Raw genomic sequence first — 19,953 nt, 5'->3', positions numbered from 1 at the left:
TATTAATGTTGATGAATTTCTACAATTTGTCACAAAGTTATGCCTTAAACCATGCATATATTCCTTTACTTATCCTTATATTTATTTCATACATTTAGTTTACTTGTATAGACATGATAATTGGGGTTAAGCCTTTTCTCAAACTCTCACACTATCAACCTTAACCATAGTCAAGTATTCCTCAATTTATTTTTATTTTTTTTATGAAGAAAAAGTATTCCTCAATTTAACTAGTTAGAGTAACATTAATGTTGATATTTGTTTGCTATCTATAATCATATCACCTTTTTAACCATATAACAAAAACGCCATCCAATCTGATACACTCCATATAACGCGATCCAATATGTTTAGTACAAGTTAATTGGGATAATGTTAATGTTAATGTTAAAATAATATCCGTCTTTTTTCCCGTTGTCACTTTTTCTTAACCATAGTTAAATACGAAGTATCCTTTAATCTAACCAATTACGAGTGAAGTGAGTAGAATAAAAGGACAAGGTGAAAGTGGTTTTTGCGATTTGGTAAAAAAAAAAAAAAAAACCCTTGGTAGTTTATAGCTGAGAAAAGAGAAACAACACAAACACTGGCTTTTAGGAGGAAGAAATAACTAAAGAAGCTTTGGAAACTGGTTTTATTTAACGAGGTTTCTTAAAATAGGGAGAGAAAAAAAGAGGAGAGAGAAAGTAAGAAATACAAGGAAGATTAAAAGGATGATGAAGATGGGGATTAAACAAGAGCGCGCGTAACAGTTTCAGCAACGCACCTCCATTGAATTAGGGGTGCTCTTTAATCCAATTTACTCTGATTAATTACTCCAGATTAATTACTCAAAAACCCCATTTAATTTAAATTTCATCTTTTTTATAAATTCCCATTTCACTTTCATCCAATTTTCTGGGAAGAATTTCAGTTTTTGATTGAAAGCTTTCAGTTGCCTCTTCAATGGCGCGACGTCAAGCAGTTCCAGGTGATTGTCTGCAACGAAAACCCATAATTCTGCTGGTTTTACTAATTTTATGGGTTTAATTTTTCTGGGTTTATTTATTTTTGTAGTAATTTAAATTTGTGATTATAAAAAAATGGATGAAATTAAAAATAGGTGTGGGAAATGAAGCACTGTATAGAGAGCTATGGAGGGCATGTGCAGGGCCGCTGGTGGATGTTCCACAGCCAGGAGAGAGAGTGTTCTACTTTCCACAGGGTCACATGGAACAAGTACTTTTTTTTTTCATCCTCCATTATTTTATTTTTACCTTTCTTATTCTTATCTTTTTATTTATATTTTTCATTTTAATAATTTGCATTTTTTTTTTTTTTGAGCTATTTGGTTTTTGGTGTTGAATTATGAAAAATGAGTGATTTTTGGAGGTGGGCTTTGTGTGTTGGTTGTATGTAGTTGGAAGCAACAACAAACCAGGAATTAAATCAACAAATTCCACGTTTTAATTTGCCTTCTAAGATACTTTGTCAAGTTGTGAACATTGAACTAAAGGTATTTTTGCCTTTAATTTTTAGCTTTTTTTGGACATTATTATTGTTTGCTGGTATGAGACAGAAAGATTATTGATTGTTTTTGGTTGATTTCTTTTACTAGGCTGAGCCTGAAACAGATGAAGTTTATGCCCAGATTGCTTTAATTCCAGAAAAAGAGGTATAGACTGTTTGATCATTAATAATTTAAGCACTTGTATAGTGAGTATTGTTTAGTTCATGATGATGGTTATATAAATTTTGTGGATTATGGGTTGTTTGTATTTGTATTGTTGTAGGAAGATGAGTTTAAAAGTTCTGATTCAACTGTGAATGAGCCGCCAAGGCCGAAAGTCCAGTCGTTTGTTAAGATATTAACTGCTTCGGATACTAGCACTCATGGAGGATTCTCGGTCCTTCGCAAGCATGCCAATGAATGCTTGCCTCCCTTGGTAATTACAACATTTTGACATAGGAGATTGTTTTGGGCTGATTTGATATGGGTTGTGGCTGATTTTGCTCTTATATTGATGTGTTAAGGATATGAGCCAGCCGACACCTACTCAGGAGCTTGTTGCGACGGATCTTCATGGATATGAGTGGCACTTTAAACAAATATTTAGAGGTAATAACTAGGGATACTTTTGCTTATTAATTTTTTTTTTCGTGTATTTGTGATTGACTCTGTATGTTGCTACTTGGACTCAAACTCATGGCAGACAAGGATGTGTCCACATATTACTATATTAGACTGCTATTTTATCAAAATTTTGCCATATTAGATTGCTGTTTTATCAGAATTTTTCCTTCTATTAGATGAAGTGTCGGTACCCATGTTGGATTGTTGAGAAATGAGAATTCGACATAGGTACTTGAGGATTTAAAATAGGTGTACAACTTAATTCTTCGAGAATCTATGTACTGATTTATTGTTGTTCCTGCTTAATTGCTCAGGTCAACCCCGTAGACACTTGCTGACGACTGGGTGGAGTACTTTTGTCACTTCTAAGCGTCTAGCTGCTGGAGATGCATTTGTTTTCTTAAGGTATCAAGGGGGTGGGCCTTTTTCTGGTTGTAAATTACTTGGGTAACTAAGGTGCATTTGTTTGTGACAGCTAAAAGCTCATCACTTACCATATATCATGTAGAGGTGATAATGGCGACCTGCGAGTTGGTGTTAGGCGGCTTGTCCGTCAACAAAGCCCTATGCCTCCATCCGTTATATCAAGCCAGAGTATGCATCTTGGGGTTCTGGCCACTGCTCGCCATGCTGTTAACACTTGTACTATGTTCACTGTTTACTACAAGCCAAGGTTGGATCCTTATCTTCAGCAAAGTGCTTGATTGTGTTGAATTGTTAAAATTTGATTCTTATCATATGGCCATATGAATTATTTTGTGTTTGCATCTTTTTTACTTAGGTCAAGCCAGTTCATTGTTGGTGTCAACAAGTACCTTGAAGCTGTAAACCATAAATTCTCCATTGGCATGCGCTTTAACATGAAGTTTGAGGGAGATGACACACCCGAAAGAAGGTATACTCTGCTCTGTGGTCAGTCATTTATTGTTGGGCCTTGTTGATTTTGCTTGATATTCATCAAATTTCATGATCACTCTTTGATTAGGTTTACTGGCACCATTGTTTGGGTTGAAGATGTTTCTCCTCAGTGGTCGGGCTCTAAATGGCGGTCACTGAAGGTTGAATATAAACTGATAGACATGGCTATGGATTGGCCTACTAAATCTTCTTTTTGTTGATGCTTGCTTCTCCATTTGTTTCTTCAGGTTCAATGGGATGAAGCTGCTGCATTTCACAGGCCAGATAAGGTTTCCCCCTGGGAAATAGAACCCTTTGTTGCTTCTATTCCTGCCAATCCATCTCCACCACCAGTATCAAAGACCAAGAGGTCTCGACCTAGTGATCTGTCCATATCCGGTGAGGACTAACTTTTCTGTTCAATCTGATCATATTGTGCATGATTATGTGATTTTATTTTAATGATTTCAACTGAATAAAATTGTAGAAACTGCTGGCGGGTCTCCCGTGTCAAACTTTTGGTATGTATCGGTCCATACCAATGATTTCAGTAGTCCCAGAAATCAGCAAGATAATGCTTGGTCTCCTAATCATGCAAGAAATTCACCGAGATTCTTTGTCGACAAAAAAGATGATAGCAAAGCCCCGTCAGTTCATTCATGCTCAACACCCTCTGCCTATCCTTATCTTGCTCCGTCTAGACTTAGACCTGATCACTCTGAGCAAGTGAACAGTGGTGGAAAATCACCTGGAAGTTGCAGATTGTTTGGAATTGAGCTGAGAAACAACTCTCACGTAGCTCCTACCCTGGAAAAGGTGACTGTTTGTCCTGAAAAATTGTCGAATGAGGCTAAATTTACAGAGACAGGGGCTGAAAAGGTTGATGAGGTTCTAAACACTGATGTGGAACCATTAAAAGAACAGAATCAAGTTAATTCTGATGTATCTCAGGACGAGTCACTGACTAAGACATTTTCTCAATCTTCTACAAGGAGTCGAACTAAGGTGAAATGCATCTCATTTGACTTATATTGTCTTGTATGTAGAACTTCGCACTTACTGTATCACTGTGACTTGTTATTTCAATTAGGAGTTCCTTTTAATGTCTTGCAGCATTTAGCATAATGCAAGATGTCCTCACCCCTTTAGCTCTTATATGAATAGGGTTATTCTTTGTCAAAATGCGAAAATTCTACTGATTTATTGTGGTAATTATTTGGTATAACCGGAAGGTACAAATGCATGGCGTTGCTGTTGGTAGGGCAGTGGATTTGACAATACTAGAGGGATATGATGAACTTATATGTGAGCTCGAGAAGATGTTTGATATAAAGGGTGAACTTAAAACCAGAAATAAGTGGGCTGTTGTTTTCACTGATGATGAAGGTGACATGATGCTTGTAGGCGATGATCCGTGGCTGTAAGTGAACTACCACAAATGTCCTCATAATCTGAAAATTCCTTACCATTGAAAACCACAATTTTAAGTTAATTTTATTGACTCTTATGCAGGGAATTTTGCAAGATGGTGAGAAAGATTTTCATTTACTCAAGCGAGGAAGTGAAGAAATTGAGTAGCAAAAGCAGGCTGTCCTCACCATCAGTAGATGAAGGCACTGTTCTAAGTCTGGGGACGGAGGAATAGCCTGAAATCTGAAGCTCGCGACTGATGGGGATAGGTAAATTATGTCTTCATTTTGAAGAGGGTAGGACTTAAAATGTGCTGGAACCCCTGTTAAGTTTTAGCTTAGTTGGTGCTAATTGTGTATAACTTGCCTGATGACATGGTTGGTGTGCCGTTTGGATTTTCAGCTTGTAATATAAATGTGGGATGCCTGATGCCCTGAATGTGCTTTTGATGATTTGGCGAGTGGAAAACTTTAATTTAAACATGTTTATCGTTTAATTTCCCTGTAATAATATCTCAACTTTAATCACGAATGACCGAAACATGACAAAAATCAATATCCCATCAGTCTGAAAGACAATATTTTCGTCTTTGTGGATCATGATTAGTTGAAGATGTATTTATGGAATGACTGTTTACGAATGATGTTTTGCATGCTGATTGTTTTTTATGTGTTAGGAGTATATGCAATGTTTGGTGTGCGAGAATTTTAGTGTCAACTAGAAATGGAATTCTAATAATAGCCACTAATAGTGGAGATTTTATTTTGCTGAATAAAATTGAGGCAAGTACTTTTTCTTTTCAACTGACTAGTAAAAAAGGGTATGTGTAGTGTTGCTTAGAAAAGCTGGGAAATCAAAGTGAGAGAGACATCCAAGATACGAAATCTACTAATTTTCTGGTCATTTCTGAGAGAGGGTTGGAAAAGATGGAACTTCCCATGAATAATGCATTCAATTGTTTTCGAGTTGTCAATTTTGACTAAGCATTTATGTAGATGACTAGATGATATGGGGTGGTGCCTAGATATAGGGACGATAAATTTATCTCCATGTCGATAGGACATTTTGTGATTATCTTTATCGTATATATTAGCCTTTTGTAATCAAACAGGAGTAGAAAAAAATCCGAGATTAAAATTTTTGATAAGAGTACTTCTAACATCGTCACATTGGTATAAAAATTTCTGATGATTGTCTTGGTAAAGTTTCAAGGTCAAATTGCATTTGAACACGCATACGCAATGGTAATGAAACCATCACAGTTTGTTAGGAATTTGACATATATTTTGGGAGAATAAATAAAGACACAAATGTATGGTTGATTGGATATTTGTATTACATGCGACAAAAAAATTTAGACATTTGGGTATGAATGAATTCAAACATAGGAAGTTGCATGACATGGATGTGCCTTTGAATTGATGGGATTTGTACGGATAAGGTTATAATCATACACACATTTTAAATTTAAAAATTATAATTATCATATCTTTTATCTCTTTGAAAGTAAATCTCAATATACTTTTGTCTCATTTTATTTACTTCCGTATAAAATTATACTTCCTCCGTTCTTTTTTACTTGACCCGTTTTGATTTTTACACTATTCACTACCTCTCTTTTGACCGTCTTTTGTAAATATTATGTATAGAAAAACATATTCATGTGGGTCTTTTTGAATTCGTCTCAATAAGTACTATCATAATATATCACTTTTATAATTTTTACTTATGGAAAATTAAAGTTATTGATCGTTAAAGTTTGAACATAGGAAGTATGTGATTGATTATAGGGTAATTACATTAAAACACACAATATTATTATATGTAAATAAACAAGAGAACGTAATATTTTATGTTGTATCATAATATTTCAACGGGTTGGTTTGTTGGACTAATTTGCATTTTAAAAGTCAAAATGGCTAAAAATTAACTACAGTAGAAGTTAGGAAAAAGGGAAGTGGATGAATGTGAAAGAGTCCGTTTTGAGGGTATTGTAAGTTTGTTATAGAAAAACACGGTAAAGTAGTGTAGGCGTAAGCAAATGAGGTAATGAAAAAGATGGAGCAACAGTTACTTGGCACTTGCAATAAAGACCAATAGGAAACACTTTGGCATGGAGCTCAACATTGTTTCTTCATTTTCAAAGCCAGCAAATCGCAACCCATTCATGGTCAAATCTCCCTCCACCTCAACCTACTAGTCAATATTAGTCATCATTTAGATATTACATCTTGAATTAGTCAAAAAAAAATTCTACGGCTAAGCTATAGAGTAATTTCTTATCCATTAATCTCAATGGTTAGAAGAAAGATGATGAGAAGGTACAATTGTATAAGGTGTGCTATTTATGTGTGTTTTTTTTGGGTAAAAAGGAAAATGTGGAGGGGGAACGGGAAGGTATCTTATAGCAATGATAGCATGTACGTAGTAAATAGGACGGAAGATACTCGTGGAATTTATCTCCTAAACTAGAGAGATTTTCTTAGAAGTCAAGGACAATTATACTTTTAAGTTGGGATAATAGTTTATTTCAAATTTACGTAAATAGTATTGTACGAAGAATTATATATTTTTATTTTAGTTTGAACTTTAACCATGTCAAAAAAATAAAGGCATTTGGTCGGTAAAAGAAAAGGTGAAAATCCATAAGGAATTGCACTTCTTTTCAAGTAAATATTGGAAAGTAATTTAATTAATTATAATACAAATAAATTGGGTTTTCAGCTAACTTTCCCTAGAAAAGCAGGGCTTCTGGCATGAAGTTCTACGGAATATAGGCTATTTCGTCTACTACCAAATATCAACCCAATATATAATTTGGAACAATTTATTTTCTTGGGCATGCACTGATGTTAGTGTTGAGAATTTGACTGGTCCATTAAAACCTTTTGAAAATATTTTGAATTGAGCTGTTTATTAAATTGTAAAGGTCCAATTACCTTCTGTTATTAGTTAAGCTGGTGAGTTGTGGTGGGCTAGGAACAAAATAAAATCTATATCGTTATGTTGTTTGCAAATATTGACACTAACTTTTTTTTTCTTTTTTTTTTTTTTTACGGGAAAATATTGATACTAATTTGACACTATACAAAATGGCGATAAGTTAGCCGTAGCCGCCTCTAATGAGTGGTTTAATTATGTATCTATATGACTGCTTATACGATGGTAGTAGTTGGTTGGAAAATACATTCACAAGCCTCAAACAAAACTTTATAAATGTTCAATCATTATCTTACTCTTAAAAAACATTGAAAATTCACTAATGGGTGCTAATTATATCTATAAATTGCAGATCATGATTATATGCTACCCAACAAACTATTCTATACAATTAATTAATTAAATAATGAAGTCATACGTATTTTATTTGTCCAAATTGTCTCTATTATGTGGAATCACACTCTAGAATAGCATTATTAGATCCTTAAAAAGTGAAAAAAAGAAGAAATTAGGAAATTTAAAATGATTTCAGCACAGATTTACGGTGGTCCTTAAATGGGCCTTAAGGCCCACATAAGGATACATAGATTTTGGACCGTCATTAGAAAAAAAATAATCTAAGAGAAGGACAAGATATTACAAAGGAGAGAAAGCTGCATTTCTGTGTAGACTAATACGTACTACTTTACATTACATGCTATATACTTTATGATATGTTCTTTTTTAAAAAAAATAAAGAAAGAGAGGGAGAATATGAGTCGTCTGATGAGTTATAGGAAAAGAAGAAATATAGTAATTGAAAGATTATAAAAAGATGTATAAAGTATGCAGAATAGGGGTAAAATAGCAAAAGAAAGTAATGGCTTAAATTGAAATTAAGACGAACTTTCAGAAACAGATACAGTATGTATCTATGGATTTTTCAAAAAAAAATGGTAAGAAATCAGACCCTTCTCGGGCCATCCATACCCATATATTCTGATGACCCGTTGACCCAATGGTTATACCTTTACCTTAAAGATGCTTTGGGCCTTTTGAGTAGTTTCATTCATTCCTGCACACGTTATAAACGCATAGCACTAAAATCACTAATGCAAAGTGCAAAACATACAAAATCCAAAAGGTTCATCCCTTCTCCTTTGCTTCACATGGAGTAATAAAGGTAAAGATCCTTACCTTTATGATAAAAATATGGGTGTCGTCCCACGTGTTCACATCGGAGAAGAGTCATATAAAGCACAAGTGCATTTTAAACACTATCCTAAAGTTTAGTAGCAAAATCATTGAATGAACCCTTAAATTTATATTTATGTATAAGTTATCTTTAATTATACACACATAAGATATTTTTTTTTTTTTTTAAAAAAAACGGATAAAAAAAACGAGTATAAATTTGACTATATAATTGTCGAAAATTAGGACTCTCATTATTTCAGTAAGCTATATCCTATTAATATGTTTTTAATGGTTCCAGGCCAGGGGAGTAAAGTGTGTGGACTGAGGGCTTGAAAGTAGCCCAATCTTTTGGAGTTATGTACTTGGGCTTGAACAAAACTTCCATTTAATTTAATCATATTGTACTCTACTGAATATATTCTCTTTTTTCTCCTCCTAATTAATTCAGATCATTTGTGTCCATATACCTTTGTTTTAATTAATGAAAAAAGTAAGGAATTAAATCAAATTATGGAGGTTATCTTTATTCTTTTCGTTTTTGTAAAGAACTAAAGTGAGTCAATAAATTCATTGACTAATCTTTTCAATTAAATGAAGACTCTAAAGTGGATGGAAGAGTCAGGAAACTGACCTACCCAAATCAATAAGGTTCATGCAGATTTAATTCATCATCCACCAATCATATTATTCATATATATATATAGTTTATGGTTTTATAAAATGTATTATTATTTACTAGCTCTCCTCCTACGTATGGCGTAGTTCATGCAAGACCCTACCAATCAACTAATTAAGGATTCTTGTTACCCCCAACTTAAATAGTATTTGACATTATTCCAAATACATACAATCAAAATTGTTACATATATTTATTGAAAATGAAATACCACCATTAACGAAAAAAAAAATAAAAAAAATTAGTAAATGAAACAAATTTGAGTTTGTGTATTATTATTGTTTTGTGTATCACGATAATAAACTTATCTAAAATTAGATGGTATATGGGAAAATGACAATATGTTTAATCACGCAAATAGAATTTATCATATGAGTCGAAATTAATCTCATAAGTTATAAACCGCGTGTATTTTCATGTAATTTGTTACATCTTTCATATTTTATAAATGTACGTTTTTATAATCCCTCGATCTTGAATATACTCGATATTTAATTGTTTAAGTGTTTCCTTTGTCCTAATCAGTAATCACATTAGCCAATTAAATTAAAGTCATCCTCCACCTTGAGGGCGAGTCTACAAAATGCACGTCATTACTTGCATGTAAAAAAAAAATAAAAAAATATAGTGTCTGTCATTTTAGCGTCGTGACTTGGGACCTTATCGTTTTTCATGCACAGTTCTTGTACTTTTATACACCACTATCATAGACCTATATAGTTTAACGTTACATGTATTGTGGAGGATAGAATATTGACTAATACTAGTATTTTGCAAGGTCAGAAGTGAAATATTTTTGTAAATACGTAATAGATACTTATATGAAACATGGGACAAACTATGCATCAGGGCTACAACGTATGTTTCTTATGTATTTGAATCGGGATAACTATTTTATAAGAAGTATAAAAGTGACCAAATAAAACTTCGCCATTATTATCGTTATCTATTATTGCCTATCAAATGAGTACGTCATGATAACATATTGATAAATCGATGTGATAGGAAAAACCCAACTTCTTAGGCAATTGACTTTTTCGATTAAATGTTTAGTTTATCCTGTTTTGCACCTACACAAGAAAGTACAAGATGATTAATAGTTATGAAGGTCAATCATACACTGCTTTAGCTACCACCTCTAACAAAAAAAAAAGTGCGATGCTTTCTTCTTCAGTAAAGGTGGAAAAAATGAAATGCATGAATAAGTTGGGTACCAAATTGGTCCAAATCTTTGTTAGCTCTCATTTTCACTTTTTAATTACGCGTCAAACAACATTTAAGCTCTCACTAAATTTTTCCACTTTTTTTTTTTTTTATATTTATTTTTTTATTTTTCATATCATGTAATATTAATAAAGTAGCTTTGATTTTGACTATTTATACAATACTTTACCGACAATAAAGGTGTATCAATCTTATCAACACCCCTCTCTAGCTCATATGTACCACTGATTTTCTGATTAAATTTATAACAAAGTTAAATATGATCAATTTTGAATTGATTAAACGCTTATGATGTTTTTGAATTTCAGTCATTTACCAAAAGTCACTCATTTGGATTTTGGCATTTCATCATGTTCTTGGTGATCTAGAGTACTTGTTTAGTAGATTTAACTTTGTAATTAACTTGTTACTTTTTAGTGTTACTTATTCCTCTATTTAGACGACTTAAACCAGCAATACATATTGTGGTTAAAGAACTAGTTGGCAGTAATATTTGACAAATAATCCAATGTTCATGCTCAAAAGATCATGAGTTGGTTTTAGCTTCATCTTTTCCATCAAAAAAGGCTTCATTATTATCAATTGTAAATAACCAAAATCAACATAGGGGTAATATTGTGTGTGAACAAACACCAATATAGTTTAATACTCGTATAAACAATCCAAGAATGAAATACATGCATAAAAAATCCATGGATTATAACCTTCAAATTTGGATGATTTTCGACTTTTTTTTAGGTCGAAAAGAAAGTAGGTTGTGGTGCTTCTTATGGATTGAACAAGACCCCTGAAAGCTATTTAGGTGGCTAGAACCATCTATTTTGCTTTTAAACTATCATATGAGCCGGCTATGAACATGTCTCCCTCTATACTTAAAGCTACCATGGGCCTTTATGTGACTGATTGATGCTTCACAGCATGCGTTGACTTGGGCAGCATCGTTTAGCGCATGTCGTCTGCCCTACTTGGCATCTCTTGGTCTGGGTACATCACCAAAATTAAAAAAAAAGTTTTTTTTACACTCCCTCCGTTTTTTAACAAGTGATCCATTAGCATTTTTTGCACTATTTACTTTATCTACTATGACTAATGTTTACAGAGTAAGAAAAAATATAGCATTGTGAATACTTGTTAAAATCGTCTTAAAGAATATATTACTAATTTTCAATGATTAAATTTTTTATTTATTGATAATTAAAAATATTATTGGTAAAAAATTTGCATCGGCATATAAGCGTAGGAAAAATGAAGCACTTATTAAAAAAGGGAGTGAGTACCAAATACATATTAAATTTGACATTTTTTTTTCTAAAACACCCTAGTGTGAAAATTATGCATGATGTATTCCCAAAGACAATTTCTTTCTACAAAAGCAGAATCGTTTTGAAAAAAATACAACCTCAATAATCATAACTTATACAATTAACACTTTTCAAATATTATCTTTTATTTTTTTATACAAATCTTTAAAATAGTTATACAACTAGGTTAGAACCCGTGCGATGCACGGTTTATACAAAATCTATTTTTATAATTTGTACATTTTTCTTTTTACAAAAAGGATAAAATAAATGCACCTTGTACAAAAATATTTGTCATTTTAAAATTTTAGATTTTCATCAAAATTATGATATTATACTTGTTTAATGTCGCCTAATACATATTTCAATGTAGGAGTCCATTTATTAGTGTGCTATTTACAATTGTTTTATTTTTTTGGATAAATTGATAGGTTGTAGTTGTAACGTAGAAACTTCTAATATTCAAATTTCAAAATTGTTAAATATGGTAGCTCCACACATAAAAAAAAAAAAAAAAAAACCTGACATCATCCTTGCATTTAGCGCGGAGAAAAAATTATTATCAAAGTGACATGTGTACAGTAATGACGTCAGCAACATTTTATTTTAGGATTAGGTAATAGATTTCCTAATTTTTCCCTCCTTTCCCAAAAGAAAAAAAGGACAATAAATTAAAAGCCCGTCAAAGAAGACAAAAAAAAACATCAAATATAATGTCACACTCATTCATACTCACATTTTTCTTCAACCCAAATTACACACTAACACAAACAAACTCATCCCCCACTTTTTTCTTCACTTCTCTTCTTCTTCCTCAACTTTGAATCTCTCTCTTCAAAAAATCATGGAATTTGAAGAAGCAGAAACAAACACAACAATTCCAAAACTACCCTTATACTCTCTAAAAAACCAACAACAACGTTATTCAGGAAACCTAACATCACCCTTACATACATCAGCTTCAGTACCCTTCAAATGGGAGGAAAATCCTGGAAAACCCTTACCTTGTCTTGCCCTTGCTCTTCCATCAACCGTGACTAACACCGTTAAATCCTTAGAATTACCTCCTAGGTTACTCAATGAAGCCAAATTTACCAAAACACCCTCCCCTACTACTGTCCTTGAAGGTCCTTATAGTAATTTCACTTCTGCTGTCGGAAAATCTTCATCTTTTAGGTTTCTTAGAAAAAGACAAGGCTCTTTTGATGGTGCCCTTAGTTTGTGGGGTAGTCGAGGAAGTAGCCCTGCAAGAGGGCTACTTGGGACTATTGTTCTTAGTCGAAGTGGGAGTAGTAGGAGAGAGAATAAGGGATTGTTTGGTTCTTGGAAAAAAAAGGGAGATTATAATAATAATAATAATAATAATAATAATAATAATAATAATAATAATAATTTGAAGAGTAATAGTAAAAATAGTGAAGTTGTTAATGAGGGTAATTTCGTCTTTCTAACATTGGTTTCTGATGATGATGGTGTAACTAGTACTTCTATTGACGGTAACGGTAGCAGCGACGGTGACGGTAAAGGTGGTGGAACATTTGTTAAGGTTACAAAGATGAGTAGTAAGAAGACCAACTTCTTGGGTTTGTCACAAAACAAGTCTCATTTTTGGGTAAGTTTTTATGTTTTTTAATCTTTAATTGTTTATGTTTGAATTCGTAATGAATTTGACTAAATAAAGGTGAGAATTTTGATTTTTGTGTGTGTGTGTGTTTTGATTTATTGGAGTTACCAAAGTTGTCAGAAATGTGTTTGTCATGCTGTATAATCTAGGAATACTCTGTCTCAGAACTGAAAAGTGGATAAAAATATATTACTGTATTAGTTAGGCACTCCCATTTTCAACGTTTGTCTGTGTAAAATTTTTAATCTTCAATAATTTTAAATTATAAAAATTTAATAGTTTAAAAATATATAGTGAGACAAATTTAATAAAAATCATGAAAATTAGATAATACACCCGGGTGCATCATGCTCATGGTGCACCCGGGTAAACAAAAAAAGGCGGAAAGAACATATAGTGTTTGATAAAGAACATACCTATGTTTGACAAAGAACATACCTTTAATATATTTTTTGAGTGTGATCAGTGTGTTCTTTGAATAAAATTATATGTTCTTTATATTATAACTTATGTTATTTAACATATGTTGATAAACATATATTTTTTTTGGGTTTAATAATACAAAGTATGTTCTTTGAATTTGGCGTGTATGTTCTTTAAGGTCGTAGTGACTCCCAAATTCTATTTTTTATTATCATATGTCATATTTAAATTACTTTTATTATCGTATATTCTTTGAGTTTGATTAGTGTGTTATTTAGGTATTAACTATATGTACTTTACAATATAAATTATGTTTTTTTAACATATGGTATTTTGAAATTTGATATTGAAATCTTAAATTATTTTTAATTGAAAATAATGTTAGAGTAAAAAAAAAAACTACATTATTATGGGAAGTTGAATTTTTTTTGGAGAGATAGAAAACTATTTTTTGGGGAAATGATATCTTTGGTAAGGATTTTTTAAGAGGTGATCAACATTGGCATGACTCGCATCCCGACCCGATCCGGCCCGAAATAGGGTGGGTTTGGGCAAACCTAAAAATACATTTTTAGTTAAAACTCGAACCGGGTTCGAAAAAAGCCCGAAAACCCGCTACTTTTCTACGGGTTTGGGCACAAGAAATTATGATATGGCCCGGCCCTACTCGATTTTTTATCACCTCTAAATTTTTTCCGTTAATAATGTGTAATTTTTCAGAAAATTTTATCAAGTTTTTATCTCGTTCTTTTTATTATATCTTTATGTTCTTTGGTAATGCATGTTTTTGTCAAATACAAACATGTTCTTTGTCAAATACATGTATGTTCTTTATGAAACACAGGATGTTCTTTCCGCCTTTTTTTTTATTTATCCGGGTGTACAATGAGCACTGTACACCCGTGTGTATAAACCACGGATTACAAAAATCACTTAAGATAATCTAATATTCTAAATGAAGTTTGTGAAAAGTGTAAGAGTTAAAGTGTTGTGAGGAAAGAAATTCCAACATATATCTTGACTTTGAAATTTCATAAACTTCCAAAAAATTAATAAAAGTCAGAAAAGATGGAAAGTAGGGTGATTGGATGTTTATAGGATCCTAAGTTGCTAACCACCATATGTGTGGCACCTGCTCAGAGTTCAATGATAGAGCTGAACTGCAGAATCACCGGATACGGAAGTGCCCATTAAATTAGAGGGTTTCATTAGTCAAACACTCAACAATTTAAAGGAAATGAGTTTGACTATTTAACTAGCAGTTTGGCCATTAATAGGGGCGTAATTCCAAAAGCGGTTTTAATCCTGAGTCTAATTACAATTAATAAGAGTGTTTTGTAGAATGTTTCACTTCCTATTAGTTGTCTAACTACTTTTTTTCAACGAGTAGAGTAAACGTACTTTCTCGAATTAAACAGCCTTAAGTGACGAGTTTGAATTAAACTCAACACCGACTACACAGTACACACAAAGGATGACTATAGTTCATGCTTCTCACAATAAATAAAGATGATGTAGGAAACAATGTTGCATATTCGATTGTAAGTATTGATATGGAACTTTGTTTCAGAATGTATATTCTGTCTGTCTCCTTCAAAGTTTGGACCATCAAATTGAAATATATATAGGCCAAATATGCATGTACACATACATACAAGTAATTTTTGGGACCAAAGTTATTTGAATTGGAAAAAGCAGTGCGTTTGATATATTTTGAATTTAAGCTCGACCTTTATGTTTTGGCCTTCAAAAGAGTTAGCAACCCTTCTTTTGTGTCTTAAGTTCAGGACATCAATTATACTTGCTTAGAGTACACATAATTTCCAACTATTTTGGGGCATATAACTAGGAATTTTTATTAATTTTTTGACAAGTATTACTAGATCATAGTACCACTGTAATACTTGCTTTAGGTATGAAGATATCAACAAACTAATTTTACTCACTCCATTACTACATTGGGCAATAAAATATCTAGCATTATGCTAAGAGTTCCTCCAAACTAAATCAGGGAACAATTTAGGATTAGGTTGAACATCCAAAATTAGATCAGATCAAATGATTCAACCACGGAGATAAGTAGAAATTATAGTACGAGTGCCCATAATCCTTCTCTATAGAGTCGGTCAATTTTGTATAAGTGTTGGATACGAGTACATACAGAAAAGATCTATCCATAATATTAGTAACATAATTTCAATCAGGTACAAGAGATCAGTATAAACATTGTACAAGGGCATTCTCTTGTTACATTTCATTATATCCAAAACCAAGATATACTGATTTTTATTTATGTGGAGCCTAGGAAGTGTAAATTAATATCATGTTCCTTAATGAAAGATAAGTCATTGATTACTACTACCTCTCTTATTGAGTGGGTGGGTGGGAGGGTGGTAGAGGTTAATTTCCACAGTAAGTGAGAGAGAGAAATGAGTGGTAAAAATAAACTTTCAGGAGTCCATAATCACTTGATAAAGACACATAACAGTGCTTCATTTAGAGGTCATTGCTAACAACCCCTCTTTTTTATTTCCAATTTGGAAATCTAAACAACCAACAAAATGACAATCAACAAACTTGCCATCGTAAACAGTCCACACCATTAGATACTGTAAGGATATATGCTTATTTTTGTTATTTTTGTCCACTCCAATCATTATCAAGGTTGGTTTATGGTCCTAATTCTTAAGAAAATCATACCTTAAACGTGCTGGGGTCATAATGCAGTTTTATCTTTTCTGTTTATTGGAATTGGCGCATTGATTACTGATAACTAGAATTACATTAGTAGTACTCGTAATCAACAATCTCATCATGACAACTTTATCTAAAAGATAGGTAAAATCGTCTAATCTCTATTATATAGTATGATAACTCTCATTACATCTTTGTATATGCGAGTAATATCAATATATATTTAAGAGATTGGATATTTTTGCTCATCTTTGAGATTCAGTTATCATCCCCATAATTATATCTCATATACGAGTAATTTGTAAAACTCGATTAAACAAGTGCATAAATTATTATTCTTTGCCACCTACTAAATATATTTTAGGGTAATCAATCTTGTCCTTGGCTAATATCATGTGCAAGCATTGATTTGTTGTGATTAATATTAATCCAATAAAGGTTGCAAATATTGCCTTGGTTAGTCTCCTACTCTCCTGGTATGACTTTTCCTAGGGAGCTAAAAAAGGATACGTCGATTTGTGTGATGTAGCACCAAATTGGAGCATAGGGTCCGTATTAATGGTCCTACAATAACATCATCACACTGTCACACTCAATAGATTATTTTAGAGCCTATTGATTTGTTTTAGGTTACAACTACTAAATTTATTATTATGCCATAATTCTAATCATACTCTATAAATATAATCACTCATTAGTAGGTCTTAATGATGTTTCTGTTTTGTCATTATTGAAGATCTACCCCTATTTTCTTGCAGTTAAATCTATAAAAATGTCATATCAAGAACACCAATTATATAAATATCCCTTCTAGAGTTTTTCCTTTTGTGTTACTTTAACACAAAAAAATAAGCAAAAGAGAGAATCCCTCTAATAAAAGTTACAGAGTACTATGAACTACTTAAACTATTCTCATGAGTCATGAGGATCGAACCCTTGTCATATTAAAGGGTAAAATAAAAGGTTCAACCAAGAGTATTAAGTAAATAAAAACATGGAGATTTTCATTAAGAGTTCTTGTTGGACTCTTAGTCAAGAGTAATTACGAGAAAGCATAGTTTACTGATTTAGAAAGTGATAGAAATGTGCTTCAAACATCTACTGTGAATATAGGAGAAAGTATTTTCAGATAAGAAAGATTACATTAAGAAGCCCTCCTCTCGATAGATAAATATACGTAGTAAATTGAGTATATGTTAGTAAAGTATACTACTCGTAGTATTTTAATTAAAAAGCTGCATATAATGTGAATTTATAAATGTACTGAAAAGTGAGAAACTCTTATAATGGAGCAGGCTGCTATATATGGGGCTTTCAAGCAAGTAATACCGAGCCCCAGGAGGAGTACGAAGTGGAAGAAAGATGCCTGGTAAACACAACGCATCTCCATCTTTTGGCAGTAACAAGTCTCTATCGGTTTGCCACCAACCCAAATGCCTGTGACAAAACCATCTGTTCCATACCCCTCCTCTTATTAAAGCTTTCTCGCGATCTCTCTTTTTCGCTCCCTTTGATGAAAATGACTCGAATGGTCGAATATTCAAGGCTGTAAACACGAAAATTTAATCTTTTTCTGCAGTGTTTGTGATAGTATTGGAGAACATACAGTTAGAAGTTACTGAGTATGTTATGCTTGATTTGTGTTTCAACTTGTATAAAATTTTACTGGTACTTGTAAATTAGTACTGTATTAGAACACTATCAGTTTGAAATTTGAACATCCTGTTCTGGTTACCTCAATAAGGAGATATCATGGAGTTGAAATTTTAGCTAAATTTCTGAATTCTCTCTTTCTTCTAGTTTGATGTTACTGTGTTAGTTCTTGGAGTATCAACAGAAAAGCAGATCTAAATCTTACTATTGATTGATATCCCTGGGTCACAGACCGTATGCGAAGATTGCTAACCTAGTTCAGTTGGCAAGGTCTTTGGATTTAGTTGCATTAACACCACCACTGGCTATGCGGCTCCTTTATGAACCTAAATAAAACAAATAGGTATGGCGTTTGGAATATGGCACCTTACTAAGAGTTTACTTAGCATCTAAGTTCATAAATCTTGCAATAAACATGAAAATGACAGCAGCAGGTTTCTCTTTAAGTGCCAACTTAAACCACACGAACCACACGAGGTCTTCGGTTGAAAAATCACCAGAAAGTAAGATCATAAGGAATGTCATTGGTATCAATTTCCTCAATTCAAGGACACTGATAAACAAGAATCAAAACAAATCTGTATAAGTTCCTGTCAAATTGCTTATCCTACAAATTTTGTAGCACAAACCAGAAAACAAAGACGAACAACCGCCAAACTAGACAAATTGAGCTGCATTCATTCCCAAAATCATAACTTTCCTCTAATTCTACCAAGTCAAACCACCATAAACATCATCTCACCAGTACCTTTGAAAATAGGCAGTTAATGCAGACGCTAACTTTCTATAATTAGACAACTTATATAGATGATGCTTTCACTCATCTATCTGTAAGTAAATTGTTATTCTCTGATATAACGAACTTGAATGTTCATCTTCTCTTTGATGAGAAACAGGCAGGTTATGCATTAATACAGTCTTAATAAGTGAATAAATTTCTTCTCAGATCTAATCGGCCAACTACATACTTTATCGTAAAATCGCAACTATATATGGAGTCAAATTAAGGTATAATTTTGTTCATATCAATTGCAATAGTTTGATTAGATACAGCATTAAAAGCAAATCCACTACATGTCGTACTGCAGCTCAATTAAACCAGGTCAATTACAGGACAAAAAAGATGAATAACTTCTTTAACGGCCTGTAACTTCCAAAAGAAACAACAATCAATGTATTCGCTACAATATTCAGATTGCAACCACATTTTCTCTCCTCTTTCTCTCTCTTAAATATGATTAATTGATGACATTGACTAATAAATAAAAGCAACTGCATTGAAATATACTGATCAAGCTGCTACTTACCCAACTACTAGTTAGCATAATTTGGTTTCAACTAGAAAATGGCGTATATGTACTTACCAAACTGCCAAGCCAACACAAAATCACAAATAATCGACTACTAACTGCTAAATTACTAATGTTATATACCACTAATCACTGTACATACCCATGTAGCACTAACGAAGAAGTACTAATTACTCCCTCCCACCCATAATAAAGTTGAGGTGGAATACTCCACGATATACTTACACTCCCATCACACCTTTTTAAGCTCTCTTTAAGTTCTGAGTCTTTGCATTGTAACAGTTTCTTATCTAACTAAAAGGTTTTTGCTGTACAATTCCTTTCACCATGTTTGTGTAGTGCTGTTATGGAGGAGATAGAATATAACTGCACTAGTCTTCCCATTATAATGCTTTGTAAGAAACAGTGGAGGAGAGCATCCTATTCCTATCACCAAAATCACGAAAAAAAAAAAAAAAATAGTCCTATACTGGCATTATTGACAAACTTAATTTCTGTCATTATTTGTCCTA

At 32.7% G+C, this 19,953-nt stretch overlaps 2 protein-coding genes across 2 annotated transcripts; both read left to right on the top strand.

The window, feature by feature from the left end:
• The first annotated feature begins 502 nt into the window (after positions 1-502).
• Positions 503-5,019, top strand: LOC110725127 (auxin response factor 18-like). Its single transcript, XM_021904595.1, has 14 exons — positions 503-970; positions 1,103-1,218; positions 1,400-1,495; positions 1,598-1,654; positions 1,773-1,925; positions 2,014-2,098; positions 2,428-2,518; positions 2,622-2,786; positions 2,895-3,008; positions 3,099-3,171; positions 3,259-3,409; positions 3,498-4,015; positions 4,243-4,430; positions 4,523-5,019. The coding sequence occupies exons 1-14, from the start codon at positions 946-948 to the stop codon at positions 4,653-4,655; spliced, it is 1,965 nt and encodes a 654-aa protein (XP_021760287.1). The 5' UTR covers positions 503-945; the 3' UTR covers positions 4,656-5,019.
• A 7,287-nt stretch (positions 5,020-12,306) lies between these two features.
• On the top strand, positions 12,307-18,253 carry LOC110725126 (uncharacterized protein At4g00950-like). The gene is made up of 2 exons (XM_021904593.1): positions 12,307-13,349; positions 17,774-18,253. Exons 1-2 carry the CDS (start codon positions 12,582-12,584, stop codon positions 17,849-17,851), a joined length of 846 nt encoding a protein of 281 aa, XP_021760285.1. The 5' UTR covers positions 12,307-12,581; the 3' UTR covers positions 17,852-18,253.
• Positions 18,254-19,953: the final 1,700 nt, after the last annotated feature.

This window comes from Chenopodium quinoa, unplaced genomic scaffold (genome assembly GCF_001683475.1).
Source record: "Chenopodium quinoa cultivar QQ74 unplaced genomic scaffold, ASM168347v1, whole genome shotgun sequence".
In the NCBI taxonomy this organism is placed as follows: Eukaryota; Viridiplantae; Streptophyta; class Magnoliopsida; order Caryophyllales; family Amaranthaceae; genus Chenopodium; species Chenopodium quinoa.
This window is presented reverse-complemented; position numbering and strand designations above follow the sequence as displayed.